General features: G+C 40.3%; 1 protein-coding gene across 1 annotated transcript in view; it reads right to left on the bottom strand.

The window, feature by feature from the left end:
- The window catches only part of LOC146654648 (glycerophosphodiester phosphodiesterase 2-like), a 46642-nt gene extending 23293 nt beyond the window's left edge, over positions 1 to 23349 (bottom strand). Inside the window, exons 1-8 of the mRNA XM_085380749.1 lie at positions 23147 to 23349; positions 7356 to 7522; positions 5163 to 5268; positions 4624 to 4727; positions 3423 to 3516; positions 2632 to 2691; positions 2429 to 2527; positions 2159 to 2252 (exon numbers count right to left, since the gene is read on the bottom strand). Coding sequence (XP_085236875.1) covers positions 2159 to 2252; positions 2429 to 2527; positions 2632 to 2691; positions 3423 to 3516; positions 4624 to 4727; positions 5163 to 5268; positions 7356 to 7417 — 619 coding nt within the window. The 5' untranslated portion in view covers positions 7418 to 7522; positions 23147 to 23349. The remainder of the gene's footprint in view (positions 1 to 2158; positions 2253 to 2428; positions 2528 to 2631; positions 2692 to 3422; positions 3517 to 4623; positions 4728 to 5162; positions 5269 to 7355; positions 7523 to 23146) is intronic.
- Positions 23350 to 27776: the final 4427 nt, after the last annotated feature.

The raw sequence follows: 27776 nt of genomic DNA, 5'->3' as shown, positions 1-27776 counted from the left end.
CTGTATGAATGGCACCTGTTTGAACTCATCATCTGTATAAAAGACACCTGTCCACAGCCTCAAACAGTCAGACTCCAAACTCCGCCATGGCCAAGACCAAAGAGCTTTCGAAGGACACCAGGAAAAGTATTGTAGACCTGCACCAGACTGGGAAGAGTGAATCTACAATAGGCAAGCAGCTTGGTGTGAAAAAATCAACTGTGGGAGCAATCATCAGAAAATGGAAGACATACAAGACCACTGATAATCTCCCTCGATCTGGGGCTCCACGCAAGATCTCATCCCGTGGGGTCAAAATGATCATGAGAACGGTGAGCAAAGATCCCAGAACCACACGGGGGGACCTGGTGAATGACCTGCAGAGAGCTGGGACCAAAGTAACAAAGGTCACCATCAGTAACACACTACAACGGCAGGGAATCAAATCCCGCAGTGCCAGACGTGTTCCGCTGCTGAAGCCAGTGCATGTCCAGGCCCGTCTGAAGTTTGCCAGAGAGCACATGGATGATACAGCAGAGGATTGGGAGAATGTCATGTGGTCAGATGAAACCAAAGTAGAACTTTTTGGTATAAACTCAACTCGTCGTGTTTGGAGGAAGAAGAATACTGAGTTGCATCCCAAGAACACCATACCTACTGTGAAGCATGGGGGTGGAAACATCATGCTATGGGGCTGTTTTTCTGCCAAGGGGACAGGACGACTGATCCGTGTTAAGGACAGAATGAATGGGGCCATGTATCGTGAGATTTTGAGCCAAAACCTCCTTCCATCAGTGAGAACTTTGAACATGAAACGAGGCTGGGTCTTCCAACATGACAATGATCCAAAACACACCGCCCGGGCAACAAAGGAGTGGCTCCGTAAGAAGCATTTGAAAGTCCTGGAGTGGCCTAGCCAGTCTCCAGACCTCAACCCCATAGAAAATCTGTGGCGGGAGTTGAAAGTCCGTGTTGCTCGGCGACAGCCCCAAAACATCACTGCTCTCGAGAAGATCTGCATGGAGGAATGGGCCAAAATACCAGCTACTGTGTGTGCAAACCTGGTAAAGACCTATAGTAAACGTTTGACCTCTGTTATTGCCAACAAAGGTTATGTTACAAAGTATTGAGTTGTATTTTTGTTATTGACCAAATACTTATTTGCCACCCTGATTTACAAATAAATTCTTTACAAATCCTACCATGTGGATTCATGGATTTTTTTTCCACATTCTGTCTCTCACAGTTGAAGTGTACCTCTGGTGCAAATTACTGACCTCTGCCATCATTTTAGGTGGGGGAACTTGCACAATCGGTGGCTGACTAACTACTTTTTTGCCCCACTGTAAAAACTGAATCAGATGCTTAAGAAAGGTTCAGTGTTGCAAATGCACAATCACCCACAGTATGAAAGACATGCACAAAGACATCACCCAGGTTCTGTTTTAAAGCATCGACCTGAGTGTTTGCACTGTCCTCATGTTGGTGTTTAAAAATCAGATATGACGAGGGAATGTTGTGTCTTTCAGTTGTGGGTAACAGACATGGTGTCCATAATACAAATGGAAAAGTTCAGCAAAGACTCAAAAGATTCTCTTCTGAGTGTCTGGAAACCCTTCTTGGAACACTTTGCGAGGGCCAGATTGGACTAAACTGGACCCAGATTTGTAAACTCTCATCAACTCCAGCTTTTGGTGCTCTATCCTGTGGTGTTCTGTGAAGTGCATGTTTGCTTGAATTAATTGTTTTTTCTGGAACACATCTGAGACGGTCTGTTTTTGTTTGTTTTGGGATTTGTGTTGGTTTATATTTTGAAAATGTGAAATAAAATAATAACAAAAAAAAATCAAATATGATAAACTTCAGCAGATCAGACTGAGAAACTGAAGACACTGCAAGCTCCAGGAATGAGTCATTAGTCAGTAACTCAAGTGATGAATGAATAAATTACTAAATTAACTTCATGCTTTATTCAGTTTGACCTGAAACTTTGTAAAGTAACGAACACCCGAAGTCTTTTCACAACCAGAGGAGTCGCCCCCTGCTGGCCATTAAAAAGATGGCAGATTTGAGACATTTCCATTTTGTCTTCACCCTAAGACGGTTGAACCCATGTTTTACACCGTCTATGCCCCACCCAACTTTCAGTGTTATTTTTAAAGTGCAAAACATCCCTTACCTTTCTTGTTCATGCGAAAGAAATGTAATGCTATTGGCCAGGAAAGAATCGCCATCAATGACACTGCAGCCACATGTAGGTAAGGTGCTGTGACCTAAATATAAAAAGAAAGCGACAGCACGTAATAAACATAACTGTACAAATCTCTCTGCTAATATTTATGACTACAATAATAACTGTACAATGTTTAATAAACTGTGGTTAATTATTTGAAAAAAACAAAACCAAACAACGAATCACTCCTTGCTGTGATTGGCTGGTGTGGCTCACCTGCAGAGAGAGGAGGAGAGTCTTCCATTCTTTGCTCCAGAGGTCAGAGAGGATGGCGGTGGCTGTGACGGAGAACGCCAGCGTCACCACAATACCAGACTGACAAAGAGAGGAAGACGAGAAAATACAACGTATGTGAGTGCACACCAACGGAGACCTGAAAAACCAACACTTCATGCTCTTTTACATTTCTGTATTTATACCTTGTGGCTCCAGTGAAGGTACAACCTCTGGCCCTCAGAAAGCAAACACACCGCCAGCACCTAAACAACAGGTGCAGAACAGGCTTAGAGTGTCAGACATTAATATTCTTAATATCCAATATCTATTAATATTAGCGTTTTATAAAGCTGATTAAAGCAACCATCTGTTAAACCTTTAACTTCAAGAACTTTAAAAAAAAATAAAAATAAAAATTTATTTTGTCCTGATTTTTTCTTATTATTAAATTTCTTTCATGTGTCCAATAAAAACAGTCAAATCTCTACGGATTTGATCAAAGCCAATCTTCAAAGCAGAAAGTCAACTGTTAATACAGATTTTTCTTTCACATGTTTTATATAAAAGTCTTACATAAGTTTGTCACTCTAGAGAAGAAGACAAGCTCCTAAATGTCAAACGACCTGCTGATGGAGCCCGAGGCACAGTGCACACTTGTGTCTAATAAAACGCTTTGAAGAACTCCAGTTAAAGTGAAAAAAAACAAACAAGTAATCTGTGATGTTTCAATGCTTTGCTGTTATTGCATAACTGCAGGAGGGCACAGGTTGGTAACAGGAGAGCAAACAAACAGTCAAGTAGGTCCCAATAAGGTGTTGCTGAAAACTTGCTGAACTTTAATAAGAACATTGTTGTAGCTGTAATACAAAGGCTTTCTTGGCAGCTCCAGGGAATTAAAGTGGCAACCACTATTTTCTTTCTTTCTTTTTTTAATTGGTTTTCTATTACATTTCCAGGTTCCAGACGGGTTGAAATCTGAAATCGGTGTTCATACCAATAGCAGAGCGATGTATGTGAAGAGAGCCGCAGCAACAATCAGCAGGACCAGAGACCAGGGGAACCAGAACCCAAGATTCCCAAAGTTAAACCTGAAGATACAAAAGGACAGAAACAAAACTGTAGCAGCAGCTTCATGTCTGTTTAAAGTGTGCTTCATGGTGTGTTTGGTCAGTTTAATCCACACCAACTCTGAACAAAACATCAAACAGTCATCAACTGTGGACATTTATACCTGTGGACAAAAACTGCAACATTTCCTGGAGACAGTTGTCATGAATCTGTAAGTGATGTGTTTTATGCATATTTTGTGTGGAGCACATGTTTAACCAGATAAAGCTGGAACAGAAAAGCTCTTTAAAAGCAGCAACAGTTGTATTTTTTACTTAAACAATGTTTTCTTTGAGTCCTAACCAGCTAGGTTTTGTTACAAAAAAAATAACCAGTTAATGTAGTATTGTGTTGCATTTTTCAATACAAGTTCAAAGTGTGAAAATCAGTGACGATTGAATGAACTCCCAAGATGTGTGTCTTGCTCATGAATCAGTGCATATGAGTGTACTTAGACTTATGAACAAATGTTGTGGGAGATTCAAATGCTTTATGACAGTTACAGCTGCTCAAGTTGTCTTTTTCTGACTCTGAAAAACGTTTCACTGACGATTGGAGGAAATAAAGTTGAAAACCAAACAGCTCTACTCTTATGGCTACATCCCAACTCCATCACATAAAACAATGGATGCACTAAAAATTACAACAAACACTTGATGAGCGGTTGTGAAACTGAAGCGTACAATGCAACCCAGAAATGGAGACGTCTTCAAAGTAAAAGTTGCATCTTTTGTGACATTTTTCTTTCAGCAATAAGGGACAACTTTTACTTTGAAGGCAAACATTCTCAGTTACTAGTTTGCATTTTCTCTACTGCTTGAGTGTTTGCAGACATGTCATCTGTGTTTTTAATGCAAACTATGGGCAAAAGTGACAATCTTCTAGCGACCAAAGACATTGCAAAGGTTTTTGGTCCAGAACCTTGTTTGGGACTGATTTCACCCAGCAACAGCCAGCAACCTTCAGCAACCATTTGCCAATCAGTTGGAAAATAGAGAGTAAAGGTTTCCTCTCCAGACATATGTGCCAGAGGCAAAACATTAATGTGTGAGCACTTGTCAGTGTTTGTCAGTGTGCTCAGTACGAACCAGTCAAAGTCATTGTAGTCGTTCTGGGCTTCACTCCAGAAATAGAGGAACACAAAACTCAGGAAAAAGGTGAGGATCAGGAGGCCAAAGCTGCCACACTCCACCTGTAAAACACACACAGAAGTTCAATCAAACATCCCATTTCTACTCCACAAAAGAAAAAAATCAAATATATTTGTATCATACTCCGCTAGCTCCTGGTGAAGATGTTAAACAGTTTAAAGGCGAACTTGTTTTCTCGGGGTAAAAAAGGTTTACATTCATATTTGGAGCACAAACTCCCTGATGCTGAGGACGTATTTTATTACCAGGTGCAAATAGAACCACTAAATATTAAAACCAGCTGACAGAGCGTATGCACATACTGATATTTTTTCATAGAAAAAGCAGTCAGAGTCAGCAGGCCAGACTGAGGAGAACCGGCTGGGTAATCAATACTCTTTGCACAATCAGCAAACTAACCAACAATCTGCTTGTTGCAGACGGTGTGTGTGTGTGTGTGTGTGTGTGTGTGTGTGTGTGTGTGTGTGTGTGTGTACCTTGCTGCAGCAGCACTCTCCCGGCTGTGCCCGGGCTCTTTGGTATCGTCTCCATTGGCAGCCGTAGAGGCCAGCCAGGCAGGAGACAAATGGCTGGTGTTCATACCTGATACAGATACAAAAACACTCAGGATGACACTTTCCTAAATACAGCATTCAACATATTAAATACATGTTATGAATGAACTGTAGTCCTACAATTTTATTACAAATAAGCTTTGAGCAACACACTTTACTGTCATTTCTGAGAAGTGTTAAACTGGACATTTGTGTTTTTTCTGTCATGTACTATTACAGGGGTGAATCTTCATATAGAACATGGACAAAGCCTATGGGCAGGTAACCTCTGCTATCCAAAGGAACAGGCTTCAGACTGGTCTCTTTGGCCCCCCACCCCAAATCTTGGCCTTCCACCCACCTACTGTTCAAACCTGTGTTTGCCGGAAAATGTGCCAGATTTAGCTTTACATCTGCAACCCCTGACAAGTCGATGGCCCTTACAGCATAAAGAGTAAAAGAAAACTAAAAACACAAGAGCATCGACTCAAAAAAGAAAAACCAGAAAAGAAAAGCACATAAACGTGAGGATGTACACAGTATTTCAAATCGTGACAGCATGTTTAATGATCCTGTGACCACTGTGTTATACTGTGTCCAACTGATATGATGAAAAAGCATTATTTTAATCTAGGATTCATACAAAGGTACTCCAACATGAAAATACTGAGCTGGAAATGAGCAAAGAATAGTGCAGGGTGTGAAATAATCTAATCAAAATAATGTTGAGTGAAAACCCAGATTCACTAACATCTAAAATTAATAAATCTTTGCATGACAATGTGCTGGTTGCTCGAGATTTTACTGCAATCAACGAACTGCCAGCAACAAGCATTTCCTACAGTAAACACACAGGAAAATAGCACAGTTTAGATGATGCATTCAGGTTATCTCGGTACATAAATAAGCTGTGTGACTCATCCTGTACAGATGGTCATACTTTAGATCGAACAGTCCTCCATGAAAACAGTGTAAAGCTCATCGTGTACAGACAGGATGTTTGAAAAGTTATTTTCTGATACTTTAAAACAAATTAAGTTCAGCCCCGAGGAACCAATGACAATTAAAATGGTCTAAATTCTAGATTTGAAATCAGGGTGTATTTTGTTTTATTGAATGCCTCTTTGTACCAGTGTGTAAAAATAATTCAGGACACTCCATTCAAGCTACTTTAGGCTAACCCTGTCTGCTGTTTACATTTTCTGGATGTGTTTTATTTTTAACTTTGCAGGCTCTGTTAAACCCTCATAAAAAGTGCAGCTGTAACAAAATCTGCTGCTGAGGTTGCCTTGCCTCTCTTTCTTCATCTCTAAACTGCTCAGCTTTAGCTGTCTCTCTGATGTACTCTAATGTTATCCTGGTCACTCCCAATGAAAATCTTAACATATTCAGCCTCTCCAGGGCTTGCAAAATCGCTAGCCCCGGGACGTCGGGCTGGTGATTTTGCGAGCCCTGCTCTCCACTTCCTGTCTTTTTGTCAGTCCCAAACATCATAGCAAGTCTCACTACCATCTTGTAAACCTTCCCATTCACACTTGCTGATATTCCTGTGTCAAAAATTGCCTCTAACATGTGTCCCCACCATGTCTCCACCCTGCCTGTTCACCTTACTTGTTTACTGTCAGTTGCTCTGCATGGTTGACCCAAGCTATTTAAACTCATCTTCCTTCACCATCTCTGCTCCTCGCATCTTCACTTTTCCATCTGTCTCCTTCTCATTTAAACATCTTCTGCCCAGCGTCTCTCCTGTGCACACCTCCACCTCTCCAGGCTCTCTTCCACCTGATCTCTGCAAACATCATATTTCAGAGACCTGACCTCATCAGTCAGCCTGTCCTGTCACCACTGTCCTCATACATGTCCTGCATCACCATCACACACTTCTCTGCCCTAACTTTTTCCATGACTTCCTCATGAAGTACCACAGTTCACCTCTTGGCTTCCATTATATGCTTTCTCTAAATCCACCGGACCTTGGTAAATAATGATTAGAAGCTATATTAACTTACAATGTTTCCTTCAAGATCAAGGAAAGATGACTAAGAAAAAAAAAAAGAGGTTAGAGGCCATTTTTTGGACTATTCAACTACAGTCTGTATGTACCACAGTGAGTGTAATGGTGATGGTGTTTTGTACCTTTGCAGCAGCTGCCGCCGCACCACCTTTAGCTTCCCCAGCTTCAGTCTGGTCACGGGCATACAGTCAGCCCCAGCCCAGCATCACAGGGAGAGACAGAAAAGGAGAGAAGACATGTAGGACAGCGAGAGGGGAAAAGCTGGATTTTTGGCCACCAAACTCTTTACCTAAGGGGGAGAAAAGAAATCTCAATTTAAAATGTATTCACAGGAAGAGTAGACTCAGCAAGACAGCATGTGAGTGTCCTGGTTTCATTACTGTGGCCTGCTTAAAGTAACCCAGAAGATGCAGATCAGCTCACAGAAATACACACTGACCTGTATTTGATCTACAGCTCAAACATGTGATTTATGATAATCAAATGTCCTACATGCTCAGCTAATCTATCACGCCACATCTGGAGCAGAACGACTGAACTACACCCACAGAAGAAGAACAAGTCTCTCTCTCTCCATCTACCCCTAAAGACAGAGTAATGGCAGCAATTTTTCAGGGGGATTGGAGTAGCATCGCTGTAAAGCTGCACCTCGTTCACAGTCACGAGCTGTGAGTAGCAACTGAAAAGAATGAAGTGACAGAGATTCCTCAGCCTTAACATATAAACACAAGAATGGACTCACTTCACACTGCAAGCTGTTATTTCACATGACATTACTTCAAGTTTCTGGAAGTTGCTTCCTGCATCACTTCTGTGTGGACAGCCCTCCACAGATAGCTGAGGAGTTTGGAGATGAGACATTGCTCCTTCATCTCAAATAGAGCCAGGTGAGGTGGTTCATATGTCTTATAAGGGTGATTCTTGACACCTGCCTTTGGAGGTTTTCTGGGCACCCAAAAAGTTGCAGGAAACCCGATGTAAACCTCGTTCAATAGATTAAATATGGCATTGAAGTGCAGCTGGGATTTCCCAGAAGAAAATGTTTTGTGGTGAAGGACATCTAGAAAATCCCATTTCACCTGGTGATACTGCAGCCCTAATGTGGACATAATTGATGGATTTATTTAAAAATTAGATTTGTTCCTGGATCTGATAAGACAGCTTCTTCCACAAGAATGAAAACAGTAGCTCAAGAAATTTACAACCAGGTTTGAAATTCCTGATGTGCAATTCATTTCAGCCAAAACTATTCTGCTCTATACCACACAGTAATGTGCAGTAAGCACTGAGCACCCTTCATTTCTTTACATTTTGCTTGCAAAATGGAAATAGGTGAAATAAGATGACAGTACTTTATTAAAACGTGCTAACATAAGCAATATATTTTATACTACATACATCCCCATCTTAAAATGTGCACAGTTCAGTGTGTTGTTTGTCATTTCCATTTTAATTTTTGTGACTGAAGTCTGTTACTAGACGACCAGCAAACTTATCGCACAGCTCCCATGGCAACTGTGACATCAGATATTATTACTGCAGTGAAGAGGATGATGGAAGGTGGGGCAAACAAGAAAGGACCAGATGGAGTGATAAAGGGGAGAGTGAGGAAATGACAGGGTGAAAGTGTGAGAGGGAAACCACGATTAGGCGTCATCAAAGCTGTTATGTACAGAACATAAAAGCACACAGAGTCCTCTGTCCCACACTCAGTGAATTGTGCAGTTCACAGTGAGCACATAGTACATTCAGAGAGACGCGGAATATAAAAACAGGAAATGTAAATATCTGGCGAGGGAGTCAGCACCCACATGCTGTCATTCAAGCAAAACCTGAGATACTGAATGTGTTGTGCTGGAATTGCCCACCCCTGGCCTAGAACAACTAAATGGTTTTGGCCATTATTCATCAACTGTCCGGGGAGCACATGTTTTATGACTCATTCATTTATAAGTGTGGTTGCCTTAACTGGGAGGTTTGTGCCAACACAGGAAATCCATGCAACACGTGTACATGGATCAAACATGTATGTGTGGAACTGCAGAAATTTAGACATCACTTTCAAATGACCCTTTTTGTACCATCTTTTATTATTTTTAGTTTAGTTGTTTTAAAGTGTGGTAAATGGGCTGGTTCTTATATAGCGCTTTCCTACTCTACTTGAGCACTCACAGTGCTTTATATCATTTCACACCCATTCATACAAGCACTTTTTTCTTTGCTTTTTTTACTTAAGTGCTTTCTATCTAACATTGACACACATTCATACTCTGACGGACGTATCGGAGGACAACTTGGGGTTTGTAACTTGCTCAAGAATATTTGACATGCAGACTGAAGCAGCCAGGGATCAGACCTCCAACCTTCTGAGTAACCAATGACTTGTGAGCTTTGTGTCACAGCCAATGGGAGTAATAATAAAAAGTATAAATAAATAAACAACTAATCGTCTACAGGCACCGCAATGGATTCACACCAGCAGCTGTTTATCTGGACCGGCTTACTGCTAACAGTTAAATTGCAGAAGGATTAATTGGTATTTTAGTCCACAGACTGTCTCCCTTCACTCTGCAGACAGCTCTGTTTCTATAGGCTTACATAACTAAACCATTGTTGTCTAAAGTTACTCTCAACCCACAGCCTGTCAGAAAGTTTTAACACCCGATAAAAGTGTTTTTTTCTTCTGTCTGTTGCTGGGTTTAGGACCTAAAGTGCGTCAGATGTGAGGCAGGTTGTGACATGAAGAGAGCACTACCTGAGCTCCTGAGGTAAAAAGTAGGGTGCACTTGTTAAATTTAGGAGGATAAATTCGCTGCCCAACGAGTGAGGACGCACAAAAGTGGATCACGGGAAAATGTGCTGCTGAGGTTTTTCAATCTTTATGTCAACCTCTCCTTCCTTGGCTCTCTTTCTTTGTCTTGACACAGTTTTCCTTCCACATTCTCCCCCATCACCTATCCATCTGTCAGTTCCTCTTTGTCTCAGTGCAGATTTTGGATTGTGGCCAGTGCCTTAGCTGCAGGACATCCAACTGCACGCATGGACAGCACTTTATTTGGCCACAGGCAAAAAAAACTTCAGCTGAGGTCACCTCACCTGCCCACACACTTTTCTATTTATATTTATGCACACTATATCAACAACGACACTACAGCACCAACTTTTTACTTTCAGGTGTTGTAAAAAACTGTGTTTGTCAGTAAGGCTGTAGTTTGATGTGTAAAGACAGGTAAGTCAGATAAAGTTCTTAGAGCTGTGCGTTTTGTTTCACAACGACGCTCTCGTTTCGTTATTTAGTCCTGCAGCTCTTTACTTTTCTCGCTCCTTAAACATCCCAGATCACTCTGTCACACTATGGTATGTCTGAATTATTTCCTTGTTAACTTATTTTAAATCTTATTTAACATGGAAGATTTAGAAGTTTAGCATAGTTTCCATAACATTTGACTATAACCTTCTATAGTTTCACATTTATCATCCTTGCAGACAACCAACACTGCCTTTTTTGGTCAAAATGAGAGAAAACAGAAGGAGGGTGTTTCTGTCTGCCATTTTCATTTTAAATGTCAGCCTAATGCACCTGGTCACGGTCACGTCGAACCCTGAAACAGCTGTAATCACTGAACTGCTGCAGCGCCACAGGAACAACACAACGCAGGTAAAGAGTCTGTGTTTGACACAGCTTCAGACATGCAGCACTGCTCTGATCCCAGTGACAGCAGGAAAGGTGGGAACCTCACCATATGTGCTGCTGTCTGAAGGGGACTGAGCGTCTCTAAACAACAGTTTTTAACTAAGACGCTCCGACACAAGTTACACACCTAAAACCCGTCAGCACAGTTCTGTACAGCAAAGAAATGTGGTTTCTATTTTGTTGATATGGTTGATGTTGTGATGCCTTTCGAATGCCTTGTCAGGCTTCATTTTAGATCTAATGTTCAGGCATTAAAGCGTGAACAAAGGGGTTAATACTCTACCCTACACACACTTAATACATATTAAGTGATGATGTATTAATCCTGCTTCAGGTTGGATGAGGCTCTTGTTTTTTTATCTTGTCATGAGCTCCTACCAAAACGAGTTAGTGGCCATTCTCAGTCGCAGATCTGTAAGTTTTTAAAACACGAGGTGTACACTACAGCCAGAAGGCTCACTGGATCCCAGATATCAAATATTCGTAAGCCTAAGAATTCAATCCCTCTCAGGCTGATTGAAATTTCAGTGTGGGTATTAATCTTTATGGATGCCTGGATGTTAAATTTTACTGTAACACCTGTTAGAACAGCTACACTACATTTTATTGGAGCTGAAAAAGCATGGACCATTTTTACCTCTCAGCGGTGCCTCATGTTTGCTTGGCTTTAGAAAATGAAACCGCATTCAGACCCGGAAATAAATAAAGCTGGGCATACACTGTGAGAGTTTGGGCCCATTTTGAGACGATTTTCCAGTCATGTGACCATTTTGGGGATCGGCCCGAGTTTCGCCTTAATCGTGTGTTGTGCATCGTGTAGTATACATGGGGTAATGAGAAGCGATTAACACCTCACGACCAGCTCCCAATCAGCAATCGTATGGTGACAAGAAAATCAAACCTGTTTGAAATCCTGGTCGCCCCTCGTGAGGGTATCGCACTGTGGAAGCAGTGCCACGGGCCGATTTAACGCAACCTTTCACACTGCGCATACGCAAACACAGAAATGGAAGTGAAAAAGACGGAGCAGCACGCCATTTCAGCGTGTGTGCAGTTGTGTATAAATGCACAATGTGAGCACTCAAGTCACATCAGAGCATCGGGCCGTATAGTGTGAGAACATGCATCGTGACCTACAAACTTCTAACCCCTGCCATTCAGTCGTACAGTTTGAGCTGGAGCTGAATAACGCGACTGAACCCGCCCCCCCCCAAAAAATGCATAGTGTGTGCCCAGGTTAATGATGTTAATGATGGAGAAATGCTTTAACGTTAAGGATGAAGATGGCTTAGGATCTGATGTGGATGTTATAATAATACAGTTTAAGCAGCAGGTGTTTAACAGCAGGCCTTAGACCAAATCAGCAGCAATGAACTGCAGAAAACCAGTGAATGGAGAAGAAATTCTGGTGCGCATTTTTCACTATAGCCTAAATTTTTACACCTAATGGTTTTCCAATTAGCTGGAAAACCTAGAACACATCATCTTAGCATATCTAACCATGATTTCCTCGTGATATTTTAAACGCATAATAAAAAGCATTTTTAAAGTGACCATAACGTATACAAATCACATTCAATCGACACACATTTTGTTACTACAGAGAACCTTTGCAAAGCACCACCAGTAGAAACTATACGTCATCATCAACATTGCACATCATTAAATAAGGACTTATTAATTATATATAAACCTTGCAGTTACAGCAGATCCTACTGACCCAGAAAAACATCAGGAAGCATTCTTATGATTTACACGAGTGTTCCAGTTTTCAAAACATAAAAAAAAAAAAAAAAAAAAAAAACTTTGCTCCAGTTTCCCAAAAGGACAAATCATTGAAAGAGTTTAGCAAACAAGGTCGGCCTTCTCCTCTGCTGAGACAAAAGGCCTGATATTTAGGGCAAACACAAAGGACAAAGTTATCACTCAAGGACCTTCTTACTTGTACTTAGACTTCTAACAATTGCTCTCATGTTGTACACAAGAGTCTAAATTTATCTAAAGTGTGATCAATAAGAAATTTACTCTGTGGATAGTATGCTGCTAAAATAATTTAACATGCGTATTTAAATGTTTTGCAGCTGTGTGTAGATTTACTATGACACCAGGACATTTATGAGAGTCACAGCTTTGTTTTCCATTAGAGATCTCTTTACTTACAGCTTCATTAGTATTGGCATTATGCTGACACACAGTCATTGTGTCGTACTGATTGTTTTGTTGTTTCCAGCTGCTGAGTGCAGAGTATTTACCTCTGAGGTGTTCCAAAAAAACTGATACTGACCATAGAAAAATAATCAGTGATTGTAGGAGTTTACCCCATAAAATGATGATAACATGAATATCTATGAATATCAAGCTTGCCACATGTTTCTGACCATTTTTGCCACATGCAAATGTAGGCATCATAACTTGCAAACAGTCATTAAGTGCCAACTTTTTTCCACATATCAATTGTGTCAAATGTGCTCCAGTGCTAATACATGTGGGTCTGTATAATTTTCTCAGCAATCCTGCAAACCTTAGTCCTGGCAGGTTTGCGTCCTTGTGTCTCTTTTTAGTTTCTTCAAAATTTAAAGATACATTTTAATGTTAAAGCAACTCTCCTGCTCAGACGGTTCCCTGAGCATCTCTATAACAGCTATGTGAGAAAAATTTGGGTACCCAAGAATAATTTAGCATTTAAGTAGCATCTTTGACACCAAAGCAGGTTTGCTAGAGTGGAGTGCATATATCGGTTAATCTCAAGATCATGTGGGGAACTGAGGTTGCTGGAAAAAGAAGAGGTTAGTAATCTGTTGTATTTCACTTTGCTGCTTGCCGTCAATACATCTGACCAGATTTTTGGCTGCTCCCAAAAATTACACTATTACCTCTGGTAACACTGGAAATATGTAGCCTATTCACAGGAGGCATGCTCTAACAGATGAGGATGAATGCAGTGAAACCAGTGAGACAGATTTACTGCTTAGCCATGATGTTTGGATTTCCTTTCCAGTGCCAAACGTAATTTAATGCAGCGACTTGAGCCATGTGTCTTTGACTGGAGGTGCCACAGGTGGGGAAAATGGTTAATGAGGACAAATCATAACCTGCCTGGGGCGCCAAAACACTGAGGAATATATTGTGTGAGCTGAATCAAAAATGAAACGATTATAAACTAACCTGATATATTATTTAAAAAGCATGCATTGCATTACTGAGAACAAAGAGTTATTAGATAAAAACACAACATGGATCTTCTGTTTAATCTGAAGTGTCCTCTAAACCAGTTAATGCTTGTTGCTCCTGTAAACAAACAACTGTGATTTCAGGGCGTTAATATGCATCAGGCTAAACTTCAGTGGTCCCTTTAGGGAATATTAGAAGTGGAAATGTAAAGCAGGTCAGCTGAGATTATCAGAAAACCACAGAACCACTTTTATTAATAAAACAGCTGCTTTACTGAAGTCAATATTGTTGGGATTTTTCCTGCATAGAAAATATTTTGACGTGAAAATCACCAATGTGGTTCATTTTCTGTAAACCCAGTTTTGTTTACTATATAGCCAGAAATACCAGGAAGATATAAACACCTCTGTTAAGTGTGATTGCCCGGGATCATTGTGTTAACTAAATGCAAACCAACCAATCGTGCTTTGAGTGCATGAACCTCCTGTAGGTTGATTTGAAGTTTAGTTTTCAGGAAGAGGCGATTGCATACAAAGTCTATGCAACGAGGTGGCTGTCACGCTCTGTGACTTTGTTGTTTTGATGCCTTACGTTATATCATTCAGAGCTTTTGTGTATTTTGGTATTATTGTTGAGAATCATATGTTCTAATGAGTTTTATGTATTTTTATGTTTTTAGAGACTTTGGTTTTATTTACTGTTTACTGAAGAGTGTTAGATTGATTTGGATTTCTTTTCATTTACATTAAATGAATGTAAATGGGGCGATCGGGGCTCAAGAGTTGAGAGTTCGTCTTGTAATCGGAAGGTTGCCGGTTCGAGCACCGGCTCCCACAGTCTCGGTCGTTGTGTCCTCGGGCAAGACACTTCACCCGTTGCCTACTGGCGGTGGTCAGAGGGCCCGGTGGCACCAGTGTCCGGCAGCCTCGCCTCTGTCAGTGCGCCCCAGGGTGGCTGTGGCTACAATGTAGCTGCCATCACCAGTGTGTGAATGGGTGGATGACTGGATATGTAAAGCGCTTTGGGGTCCTTAGGGACCAAGTAAAGCTATACAAATACAGGCCATTTACCATTTTACATTATTATTTCTGTATTCTGATGTTTTATTTTTCTAGAATTCTAGTTTTTGGTTAGTGTTTATGGATTTTATTTATATTTGATTCTCTGAATTTTCTTTGTATTTGGTTGAGTATCCTTAACAAAACAGGGCGCCACAGGGAGAAACACACAGCATGAGGGAGATCATGACACTGACACAGAAACACAGGGCTTAAATACACTGGGAAATAACAGAGACACAGAAGGAGAGCACAGCTGGGGGAAATCAGAACTGACGAGACAAGGAAGCAAAGTAGGATACACTCACATGAGACACAGACCTTCAAAGTAAAACAGGAAGTAGCACAGACGCAGACTTGACTAGGGGAGACAGAGCAACTAAGAAACAGAACAACAACAAAGAGACACAGAGGGCAGCTACTAAATACTCAGAAAACTAAACAGAATACAAGAAAGCCAAACCAAGACGCTAGACTATAGAATAAACTGGGGCAACAAAGAACTAAGAGCATAATACAAAAACTCAGACACAAGAAACTCAAAACACTGGGTCACCGGCCCAGGACCGTGACAATTTCCTGCACCCCTGTTACTTTAGTTCCTGTTTTATTTGGTCTCTTGTGCTTTTCTATTAATTTTAGTTCCCAGAAGTTAATGTATTATTAGTTTGAGCTGTGTTCTCCTGTGTGCGACCTTTTGATTACCTTGTGTTTGTGTATTTACAGCCATGTTCTTCCCTTTAGTCTTTGTCAAAGTTTGTTTGTCTTCTTGTGTGCTCTCTGCCTGAAATGTATTTAGCTGCCTTCTTCTATGAACTTTTGTATTCTTGCAAGTAAAGGCTGTGTATTTACTTTTGGAACCTGCGTTTCCGGGCAGCACGGTGGCACGGTGGTTAGCACTGTTGCCGCACAGCAAGAAGGTCCTGAGTTCAATTCCAACATCAGGCCGGGGTCTTTCTGTGTGGAGTTTGCATGTTCTCCCCGTGTTTGCGTGGGTTCTCTCCGGGTACTCCGGCTTCCTCCCACCGTCCAAAGACATGCAGCTTGTGGGGATAGGTTAATTGGATAATCCAAATTGTCACTAGGTGTGAATGTGCGAATGAATGTGAGTGCAAATGGTTGTCTGTCCCTGTGTGTTGGCCCTGCGACAGACTGGCGACCTGTCCAGGGTGTACCCCGCCTCTCGCCCTATGACAGCTGGGATAGGCTCCAGCGCCCCCTGCGACCCTGAAAAGGACAAGCGGAAGCGAATGGATGGATGGATGACCTGCGTTTCCATTCCGGTCATGCAAACTCAGATACCGAAGTGACAACACGAAATGTGTTTTTGCACGAGTTGAAGTTTTGTCAGACTATATTTGGATTTTTTATTTGTTACTTTAGTTACAAAAGCTGGGATTTTTGTGATGCTGCTGACCATCGGAAATGGAAGACAAGCTTAGTGATTCTCTTCAAAAGGCAGTGGGAAAAATTGCAAAACGTCATAATAGCTTCTGAAAATGTTATTGTAACATTTCTGTTTGTCGTCCTCGTCTTGTTTGCAGATAGGGGCACATATTTGTGGGTTTTCAGTGCAGCTGTATTCGTGTGAGTAATGTAACATGAAACTAATTATTAGCCAGGTCAAACTCCTGTTTTCTCAGACAGGTTTCATTAGACAAACCTCGCTTTCTCCTGGCTAATGTCAGATTACCCACAAACACTGACAAATATCTTGGTACCATATGTAGCATCTGGCTGTCCAAACAGCTGTGCTGGGGGCTAGTCATTTGTTAACGTAGTGATTTGTAGACTTCATTTCTACGCTAACAACTTTACTCACTGAGCTAAAGCATTCACATGCAGGCATAAGGAAATACAATTTAAGTTTCTGACATATAAATCAGTTGACAGCTGCTAGAGACACCCAAGAGACTAAATGTTTAAACTACTGCCATTAGTTCAAATATTGGCAATAAAAGAATATTTAATAGATTTAAAAAAAAGTGTTTCACAAAAGACAAACAAGGAAATCGTGTCTTCTTTTTGTTGTTCCTGTTTAATGACACAGGCTAAGAGAAAACAAATGCGTTACAGCAGTCCCAATGCACAGCTCTTTTTGCTGGAGACACCCAGCAGTAGAGCTGACTGTAAGTGGTCCAAGACTGGGGGTAAAGTCGAAGAGAGGCCTGCTGGGGATGAAAAATGCAATCACAGAGCTGAAGGCTGCCTGTACAGAGTGACTTCATCTGTAAAACATGATGCAGCAAAACACACAAGACTGGAGGAGGAGGAGGAAAAGGTGGAGGTGGAGGAAAAACATTGCGACTAAATGTGCAGACAGTGTGGAGGCGAATGTCAACATGTTCCTGATAGAGACATCTGCACATCTTGTTCTTTCTAGATTTTCATTTCCTTCCTTCCTGATTTCTCTCACGCAGCCTGTGACTGACACTTCAAATATGTGAAAGAAAAAGGCTGTTTTATGTCTCTGTACAGCAGTTGGTGCTTTAGTAGGGCTGTGCCCTTCCATGATATCTTCTGCGATAACACTGACTTAATAAAATATTGTTGCTATAGCAATGGCATGTATTCATGTTCCAAAGTGCGCACAACAAGACAAGCCCAAGTATGTCTGACAGCAAGGGCCGCATGAGCCTCTAATGACAATTCAGCACCTACAAATTGATTAAAAAAAAAAAAAAAATGTAAGAAAACAGTTTCTGCTGTTTCACCACTTGGGGATGAAAAAGCACAACACAGACTAAAGCCAGACGACGATGGAGGAGATACAAGCAGCTGGCGATGTGTGACCCGAAGGGTAACACATAAGTCCACTGAGCTTTGCTAAGTGCACTTCATATAACAGGAGGACCAAACTGTGCAAATTACCAATGTGGTCACGTGGTGGAAAAGCAGGGCTCTAAGCAGCTGATTAAAAAGCTCAACCCAAGACACAACATCCCAGATTTTATTATGTGACAGTGTTGTGCAACTCCTGAAGTGTTACAAAGTGAACATAGTTTTGTTATTGTTGAACTGAAGCGTTTAAAGGAGTTCTTTTATACAGAAATGTTCCTGGGAAAACACCAACTAGGCTGCTTTTGTGCTTACATTTGACTTATGCTGTGTTACTGGATATAATGCTGTGTCAATACTACTGCACTACAGCGCTGCTGCTGGCACCTCGATTCACACCTCAAATTAGGAAGTGTGTCATCAGTGACAGTAGCTCATCGGAAAAGAAGGAAAATGCTTTTCGTACACTTACACATGCTACTGCCCGCGAGCATCCATAAAACATCATTAAATTTTTTTTATATACCATCAGAAATATCATTATCATAAACTCTTTTGAAATACCATGACATGGTTTTGAGGCTCACCCCTATAACTCAGGTGATTTTTTAATGTAATATTTATTTTATGTAAAGTTAAAAATTTTACAATGTTATATTAGGGAAATTTAAGGAAAAGAATTCAAGGGGCTAAAAATGGAGAAAAAAAAAAAAAAAAAAAGAGTAAAGCCCTCAGATGGAAATTTAGGAGAAAAACTGGCAATTTTACAAGACAACATTTTTTTTCCTCTCATATATTCGTCATGTTTTCTCAACTCTGTAAATTTCCTTGTAAATTTGCAAGTTGGCTTGTAAATGTCAGGTTTTTTTGTGTAATTTTCCATTTTCATAAATGTGTTTTTCTTGTTAATCTGCCAGATTTCATATAAATGTTTCCATTTCTTTTGTATACTTTTGCCAGTTTTGTTTTTAACTAGTACATAGCAAATTCAAACAAAAACATACTAAACATACTAAAATAAGCACCAAAAAACCAAAATGTCAACAGTAAAGCTGCACAAATACAGTATATCAATCTTTAAAGCCTCTGTGTGTGCCACACAGAAAAAGAAGACACTGTAGCTCAGCAGATGAGTGAGCAGGAGAGACTGTACAGCTAAGACAAAGCAGCCCTCTGTATCCAGCACAATCAGCTGTTCACTCATTGTCCAAACACCATCACAGCACAGCTCAACAGCAACAGCTACAACCATCAGGCTTCTGCTGTCAAAGCTTAACAGTCAAAAATTTGTGGTTAAAATTGCAGAAATTATTCTAGAGCAAATATTTTGAATAACATTAATGTCATCATTAAGCTTTCTTTTTTGGATGTTAGTACCTGCATGCTTGCCAGAGTGTGGTTAAACACACACTCTGGGTTGAGTGCCTGCAGATTATCATCTTCTACATCAAAATACTGCAGGATAGAGCAGGGCGATATGACCAAAAATATTTATCACGATATACATTTGAAATTTTGCGATAACAATATAACTGATGATATAATTGACACTAGACAAAACACTTTACAACTCCACAACTTTATTAGTGCAAAAAAACCCCAAAACATCAATGTATTTCCACTTAACAAGCAGCTGTTTTTTATGTGCATTAAAGTTATATAAACATTTAACAGTGAAAATGCAAATTCCTCGCTGACAGTTTAACCAAAAGGCATTTCCAGCGGAAACTGGCCGACATATCCTCAGCATAACCATGTATAATATCCACAAAACTTAAAGAGAGGTTATACACACACACACACACACACACAATACGGTAACATTATGTTGAAGCACAGTACGTATCACTCCGCGAGGCTCCTGCCTACGATAGCCGTAATGCTCCGACAATTCATTGAGCGGTGCGGCTTCGTAGCTTTGCAAAGTCGTACTGAAACATTTGACAGATTTGTACCACATAAAATCGTTTTGAGGTCAGTAAACACAACCAGAATTCATACATAAGGCACACGGGATTATAAGGGGCTCTGTCGATTTTCAGAAAAATCAAAGGATTGATTTTAAGTGTGCCGTATTTTCCAAAAAAACACGGTAATAACGACGGCCCGCTAGCATGCGCTACCAAAAATAGTGCTTTGTTGTGTATCTGACGGACCACACCACTGAAGCTGCAGCATTTTTACAAACCAGTTCTGGTTCATCCGTTTCATTCAACGATCCGCTTTCTCCCTTCTCATTCTCCATCGCCGCCATGCTTTTGCCGCCATGTGCGTATGAAAACAAAGGCACTGCGCATGCGTGTTTTACCCATATTCTATCACGATATTTAATTTTCTTATCGTTGCCCAACATTATAGCGGTATTACTGTGAACGGTATGATATGGCCCAGCCCTACTACAGCACCCTCCATCTTCCACCTCACATTTACATCTTCCTGTTATAGAAAGATCCAATCCACTCACCGATCTGTACAGGAAGCCCAGTTTGTTTAATGCGTGTATGAAAGCGCATGTAGAGCACTCATTGGTGCATCTGTCAAAGACAGAAATTCAACAATTCCTGATGAATGTTTGGATGGGCAACGGTAAATGTGTGTTGAACTTTGATAAAACACGAATATAAGATGGAAAAAAAAGTAGATTTATTTTAAAAAGGTTAAGAGCTGTGCTGGTCCACAGCTCCAGCAGTGTTAGTGTCATATTAAAAAACACGGACCATCGTATCTGTTACACATTTTGCTGAGAGAATGATCACCACGTCCACTGAACACCTTCAGTGAGAAAAAGATATCACAATGTTTTAATTGTTTTTACTGCTATGCTGTGGGAATATTCAGCTGTAATAAAACCCATCTGATTAAAGTGTACTGAAAATTACAGTAATAACACTGCAGCAAGCACCACATTACCTCATAAAACACAATGCACAGGGGGAACTTCTAATTCCAACTGTATAACTGGAAAACTGCTTAAAATTTCAGTATTAAAGCTTGGTATGCTGCTTAAAAGAAAAATCTGCGATAAAACAGCACAAACCCGTACAGAAATATGAAGCTGAAAGGTCAGAGTGGGATGAGCATTGATGGAGGCCAATTTTACTCCCCAGACACTCCGAGTATGAGATGGCTTCAGGCAGGATCCTCACATCAACCTGCAGACGCCTGAGAGAGAAACAGAGGCTAATACTTCTCTCTTCAGTAGTGTTAAGAGGACGCGACCCTTTGCTTCTTATATTTTCACAAAGCAATAAGAGATGATAGAACAAATCTTTATATAATACACAAACAACCACAGAGTGCACACACCTGAGGCCTGACCACGGAGTACGATAAGGTGCTTATTGAAGCAAGTACAGGTTTAACCCTGGCTTTTCAGGTTTAAGATCCTAGTTCAACACAGCAACTTATGCTGCAGACCTAACCCACTCTGCCACAGATAACGCTCTGGGTAAGAGACCAGAAGGTACGAAACCACCTCCTACAGACCGATCAATCCGCTGGAAAATAGCACCAATATTCCCAGAAGAAGCTGGATGCGGGTCTGAAGTCTTTCAACATCAGTTTTTCAATATCATCTAAAGTCTTCAATGAGAAAAGCATCAACAAGAAACTGATTATTAGAAACCACTTTATTTAACATTTATATGCCCGCTCTCAGACCATTAACACCACTGGTGCAGCAGCTGAAACAATAAAGCTGCCCTACACGCATCTAAACATCATTTTAATGTAATCTCTCAGTTTTGTTTGTGTGTTAATGACAGAGCCGTAACGCTGATGAGTATCAATTTACACAATCAGCAGTTCTGCTGCATTTCCTTACCGGCTTCAAATTGGCTAGACTTTATTAATATGGTAAGTCCTTTCCAGTCATACTGGCCAAAGCCCTGAAAGCACACACATTCATGCAGCTCTGATAATAAACATTTCCTCTCTCACACTGTTGCTTATTCTGCAGCAGCTGTGTTGCTTTCATCTGTATTGTGAGTTTAACCTCTTCATATGTGTCTAATATTCCAGTTTACCTTTATGAATCAGCCGCATCGCTTCCTGTGTACTCACTGATGTTTGTAATTGGTCAGATGCTGCCAACGCCGCCGCTTTGATGTGAACACGCTCGCAGCTAGATTGATAAACCCTGAGTTGATACCTACCTTCGTGTGACTGTTTAGCCTGACTGCTGATGTCAGAGTGAGATATCTGAAACACATCCTGGGTATGCTGAAGGTGCTTTGTAGTGCAGGCTGCTGGTACAGGACGAAACAAATCTTCAATAATCCTGTGACATTTCAAAATGTCCTCATGACACATCTGCAGTCACAGTTAAAAGATTTGCAGTCATAAGTGAAAATCTTTAACCAGAGAGTGTTCTAATAGCAAATCATCGATGCATAAATCATGTCCTAAAAAAAAGATTTTTACAACTTATTTTGACCAGTCAGCTTCTTTTCTACCTGTTAGGCTTTAATTTCAACTTTAAATATTAGTCCTCAAAGAAAAAAATGGAACCTGCCACTGCACTGAGTTGTATTGAACTATGGGATAGCAATGAGAGAGCCTGACAGCCATCAATCACGACATGTGCCACTAAATCAACCATCAAACTGAAGAAAAGCAGCTGAAGATCAACACTGACGGTAACCACTAATATGTGACAGCACTGTTCAGACTCGCCTGCAGTCTCTGCTGGACATGTGTGAATAAATTGACTAAAACACACTAAAGAAATGCATTTTTGTGACTGTAACTCGTGAAATACAAAGTGTGCTGCATAATCTGTACAACTTAAAGTCAAATGAAGGTCTACTCTTGCCCACATTGTTCCCAGTTTTACTCTAATTAATAAAACTAGAACTTACCCAACAAGAAACACCCAGTCCATGGTGGGAAATTAAAACCCATTAAAACATAGCTTAGATGTACACAGTCATAGATACCTTAAATTATAAATATTATGACTGGTCTTCTTCGCTCTTTCAATGTAAGGATTATGCAGACAGAAGAACCACGCAGCCTATTTAGTGCGGTGCTCAATCACCGCGACATCGTTCAGCTGGCCAGAACATAAAGTCGCTGTTACACGGACGCGGCTCGTGACATAAAAACCGTTATTCACTGTGTGTGACCAGTACTGACATGACATGACAGAACGCAGTAAAATCCCAATGACGGTGTAAAAAAAACAAACCCAAATAAATTAAGGTTTTCCTACCTGAAGGACGTCAGTTTTCCCGCCGCTGTCCGTTTTCTCCGTCTCGTTTTGAGCCTTTAGTTTTTAAAATGGGTTCTGAGGCACCAGCCGAATGCTGCAGTGGTCTCGTGCAGCAGCGCAGCCTCACACACATGCACGCAGTCGGCTCCGCGTGTGCCGCTGATGATGATGATGCCGCGCGAGCTCCGGACAGGGAAACAACAGAAGTGCGGGCACTGGGCGTCCGCGAGGGGCTCCGTTCAACCTGTTGCTTACGTCACGACAGCGCTCTCCATGGATACGTTCACATTGTTCCAGTAAACGCCACACAGGTGCTGAGCTTTTTGCTCACTTTGGAGCTAATCGCCTGAGTGAAAATCAATCGCAACCATTTAAATACCTGATAAATGCATTTTTAAGGCTCGTTCAAGTAGAAATATCGGCCTGTTTGGACATAGAGCTTTTGTCTTTATACAGCCGCTTTATTGTATTATATCAGGGTTTTACTTAATTGTTTATTCTAATTTATTTAGATGTTCACTTATTGGGCTGCTTTATTTACCTGTTTATTAAATTCAATTGAGCACGTGAGTTTTGTGTAATATTTACATTGTTGAGCTTTTATTTTGTGATATTGCATTTCATTTAACTACTCTGCAATAAAATATGATCTTATGGGTTGATGTTACTGTTTTGGTTGCTGTAAGATGGATTTCCCAACTTTTTCCTCAGAATTCTGGGATTAAAGACAAAACTCTGAAAAAAAGATGTCCCCACTTTTTTTTCTTTTTCCATTGGCCCTAATCTTCTTCCGTAACAATCGTCATTCCAATCTAATAAGAAAAAAAGGACCTTAAAAAGTTTGCTGATTTTGCCCCAAACTGTGATTTTAAATGCTTCTTAAAACCCAGTGGAAGTTACAGTTCTCCACTACATTTAAATTCAGGATTCCCTGAGTACCATGCTCCTCTGCTAAAAAGTCTGGTAGTATATTCTAAAATAAGTGGACAAAATGTTCTTGTCTCTATTACTGTTAAGTCAGAGGCTGCATTAGAGTGTCAAAAGGTTGAAAATGAACTCAAATACTACAAAATGAATATACATTCCGTATGAAAACATCTTTAGACTAACACTGTGATGGATATGTTTCTTAAACCGATGTACATGTAGGTCCATAAATATTTGGACAGAGACAACTCTTTCTTTCTTATTATGGTTCTGTACATTACTACAATAAATTTTAAATGAAACAAATCAGATGCATTTGAAGTGCAGACTTTCAGTTTTAATTCAGTTGGTTTAACAAAAAGATTGCATAAAAATGTGATGAACTAAAAAAATTTAACACTATTCCTTCATTTCAGGGGCTCAAAGTAATTGGACAAATTACATAACTGAAAATAAAATGTTCATTTCTAATACTTGGTTGAAAACCCTTTGCTGGCAATGACAGCCTGAAGTCTTGAACTCATGAACATCACCACATGCTGGGTTTCCTCCTTTTTGATGCTCTGCAGGCCTTTACTGCAGCGGCTTTCAGTTGCTGTTTGTTTGTGGGCCTTTCTGTTTGAAGTTGGGTTAAGATCAGGGACTGATTTGACCATTCAAGTATATCTCACTTCTTTGCTTTAATAAACTCTTTGGCTGTATGGTTTGGGTCATTGTCCATCTGTATTATGAAACTCCGCCCAATCAATTTGACTGGATTTAGCCAGATTTGAGCAGACAGTAAGTCTCTGAGTTCATCCGGCTGTTTCTGTCCTGTGTCACATCATCAATAAATACTAGTGTCCCAGTGCCACTGGCAGCCATGCACGCCCAAACCATCACACTGCCTGTTGTATGCTTTGCATCATAAGCTGTTCCACACCTTCTCCATGCACTTTTCTTGCCATCATTCTAGTAGAGGTTGATCTTGGTTTCATCTGTCCAAAATATGTTTTTCCAGAACTGTGCTGGCTTTTTTTTTTAGATGTTTTTTAGCCTTTCTATTCTTGAGGCTTATCAGTGGTTTGCACCTTGCAGTGAAATCTCTGTATTTACTTTCATGCAGTCTCTTTCTTCACCTCCTGAAGAGTGCTGTTCACTTGGTTGACTGTTGTGAAAGGGATTCTCATCACCATGAAAATGATTCTGCGTCCTGGAGCACTTCCGTTGTGTTTTGGAGTTTGCGCGTGCTTCGGAGCTTGTACGTGCTTTGGAATTTGTACGTCGTGCTTTGCAGTTTGTATGCGCTTCAGAGTTTGTAAGTGTTTTTGAGTTTGTAAGTGTTTTTGAGTTTGTAAGTGTTTTTGAGTTTTGTACGTGTTTTGCAGTTGGTACGTGCTTTGTCTCTAGAGGCCACCATAAATTCGAATGTGGATACCCTCAAAAGAAAGCTGAGAGTCTACACATTATGTCCATGTCCAATATATAACTATAATTGGAATTTGTTTACGTAAACATAAACGTAAAAGAACAAAACTTTTGTCAGTGTCCAAATACATATGGGCCTAACTGTAAGCTCATGCTGATTTGCACGTCTGTTGCTTGTAGAAATATTTCCTCACACTGCAGTGCATCACAATTTGAAGGAATGAAGTAGGTCAAACGCTGAAGCTACTATGTAAAAGTATAAAAATGTCTATTTGCTGTTTTTTTGTGCCTGCCTCAACCACTTCAGTTCTCTTGTGTAATGGTAAACACCTTAGACACAGTTTAATGACAGTTGTGTGTAGCAACAAGACTTGAATGTCTGTGGTGATTTTGTGTGTCTCTGTTTTACATTAGAGGAGATGCTGTGGTGGTAAAGAAGACGTTTGGCAGAAGACATTGCCAAACACGAGGAAATGTCAGACTACAGTTGTTATTACATAATCACAGCCTGGCCTGATCCGAATTCCAGTTTCCAAAGTTTAATTTGAGGGAGGAAAACATTCAAACAGAGCACAGATTTTCCAGTTGAGAGCTAGTTTAAAAGTCCGTTAAAGAAGAAACCTGAGTATTGAGTCTTTTCATCCTTAATGATCTTTAGAAGCCTGCACATAAAACAGAATATCTTTGGGAAAAGGGAAGTTGGACCCCTTGAGACAATTTTCAGTTTAATGCAGGATATTGTTTGAAACATATTTTGGGTTTTTTTAATAACACAGACTGCCAGGTCTGAACAGTGAAGTTGGTGCAGAATATCTTAAAACTGCATTGTTTGTGAACAGTGGCGTGTCTAGAAAATTTTTGTTGGGGGGGCCAGGTAGGGGCACAGATTTGGAGAAGGGTGGCAGATGTAATTGGCAGATAATGTTTAAAAAAAAAATTCTACCAACCCTTAACCATAATTCAATAATCCTATAAACCTAATAACCAAATGCACTTTTAACTCTTATTAGAATGAGATTTTAACCACTACGGTGCAAAGTTTTTAGATACTGCGTTGATAAAGTACAAGAGATACAATCAGTGCTTTGTCAGTGTTTACTCAGCATTCAAGAACATCAATATTTGCATAGTATTTTTACTGACATGTAGTGCACATATGTTTTGGGCAAAAACATTTTTGAAAATTAAAATACGAACATTTGTAACAAACAATTGACAAATTAGCCAGTTCCAATGTAAAACTTTATCTGCCTGTTAAAAAAAGAAGATAATCTTCTCACAAACTGGTGTTTGATTTTGAAACAGGAAAAAAGTGGGGAAACAACTGAAAAGACTAACATTTGAATAAAACCTGAAAGCAAGTAAATACTTTCTATGCTGCCTTATGGTAAACTTTGGTAATATTGATAAAGAACAACACTGGCTGATGATAAAATACAGTCAGCTGGCATGGTGACACTGCCAGTATTAACCTGCAGGGCTGGACTGGGACAAAAAAATTGGGCATTTTCACTACAGACCGGCCCACCAGGTATTAAAGCCATAAAGCCTTTGAATGAAAACAAATGCTGTTGTGACAGTGATGTACAGTCTTGTTGGTATATGTATGATTTCTATACATTTTACGTCAGATAAAAACTTTGGTTGTAAGATTTAGATAATTATTTAATAAAAACTAGGTATTTTAAATGAGAATAAGAAAGAAAAGTATTTCTTTGTGCCCCCCTTTCCCTGTTAATGCCCTACCTGGCCCCCTGGCAAAACTTTGCTAGACCCGCCCCTGCACAGTTACCAGCTGTCAGCTACTTAGAAAAGGATCCTGGTGTTATTTGTCTCTCAGAAACAGTTCATAACTTCAACTCATTCATGTCACCTAAAAGGTAAACCTGTTTCTCCATCACCTGTTCAGCTCTGATGATTCAGTAAGGACATCTCCTGGTTTCATCTTCATGTTTCCCTCTCACCACATATCTAAACCGACATCATGACCAGCAGCTTTACAGCTGTGGCTCCAGCAAACATCAGCTGATACTAGAAATTAATATTAAATACATTCTAACAACAGCTGATCAAGCTTAAACGTGCTGCTGTTGTTTAGCGCAATATCCGCTGGTTTCCTCTTTCTGGCGCAAAGTGGGCGATAAACAAACAAGAGAGAAAAGCCGATCAGCTGATCATTGATCAGTTTCATGATTGAAGTAGCAACAGGAGAGGGAGGGGGAGAGAATGAGAGAAGAAGAGGCAGCTGTGCAGCGTAAAGACAGAATAAATCCAGCTTTGTGTCTTTTTTCCATTC

The sequence above is a fragment of the Rhamphochromis longiceps genome, linkage group LG14 (assembly GCF_057381845.1).
Source record: "Rhamphochromis longiceps isolate RC_006_pf linkage group LG14, R_longiceps_female_GT1.1, whole genome shotgun sequence".
NCBI classification, from domain to species: Eukaryota; Metazoa; Chordata; class Actinopteri; order Cichliformes; family Cichlidae; genus Rhamphochromis; species Rhamphochromis longiceps.
Note: the sequence above shows the minus strand (reverse complement) of the source record. Positions and strands in the feature narration are given on the sequence as shown.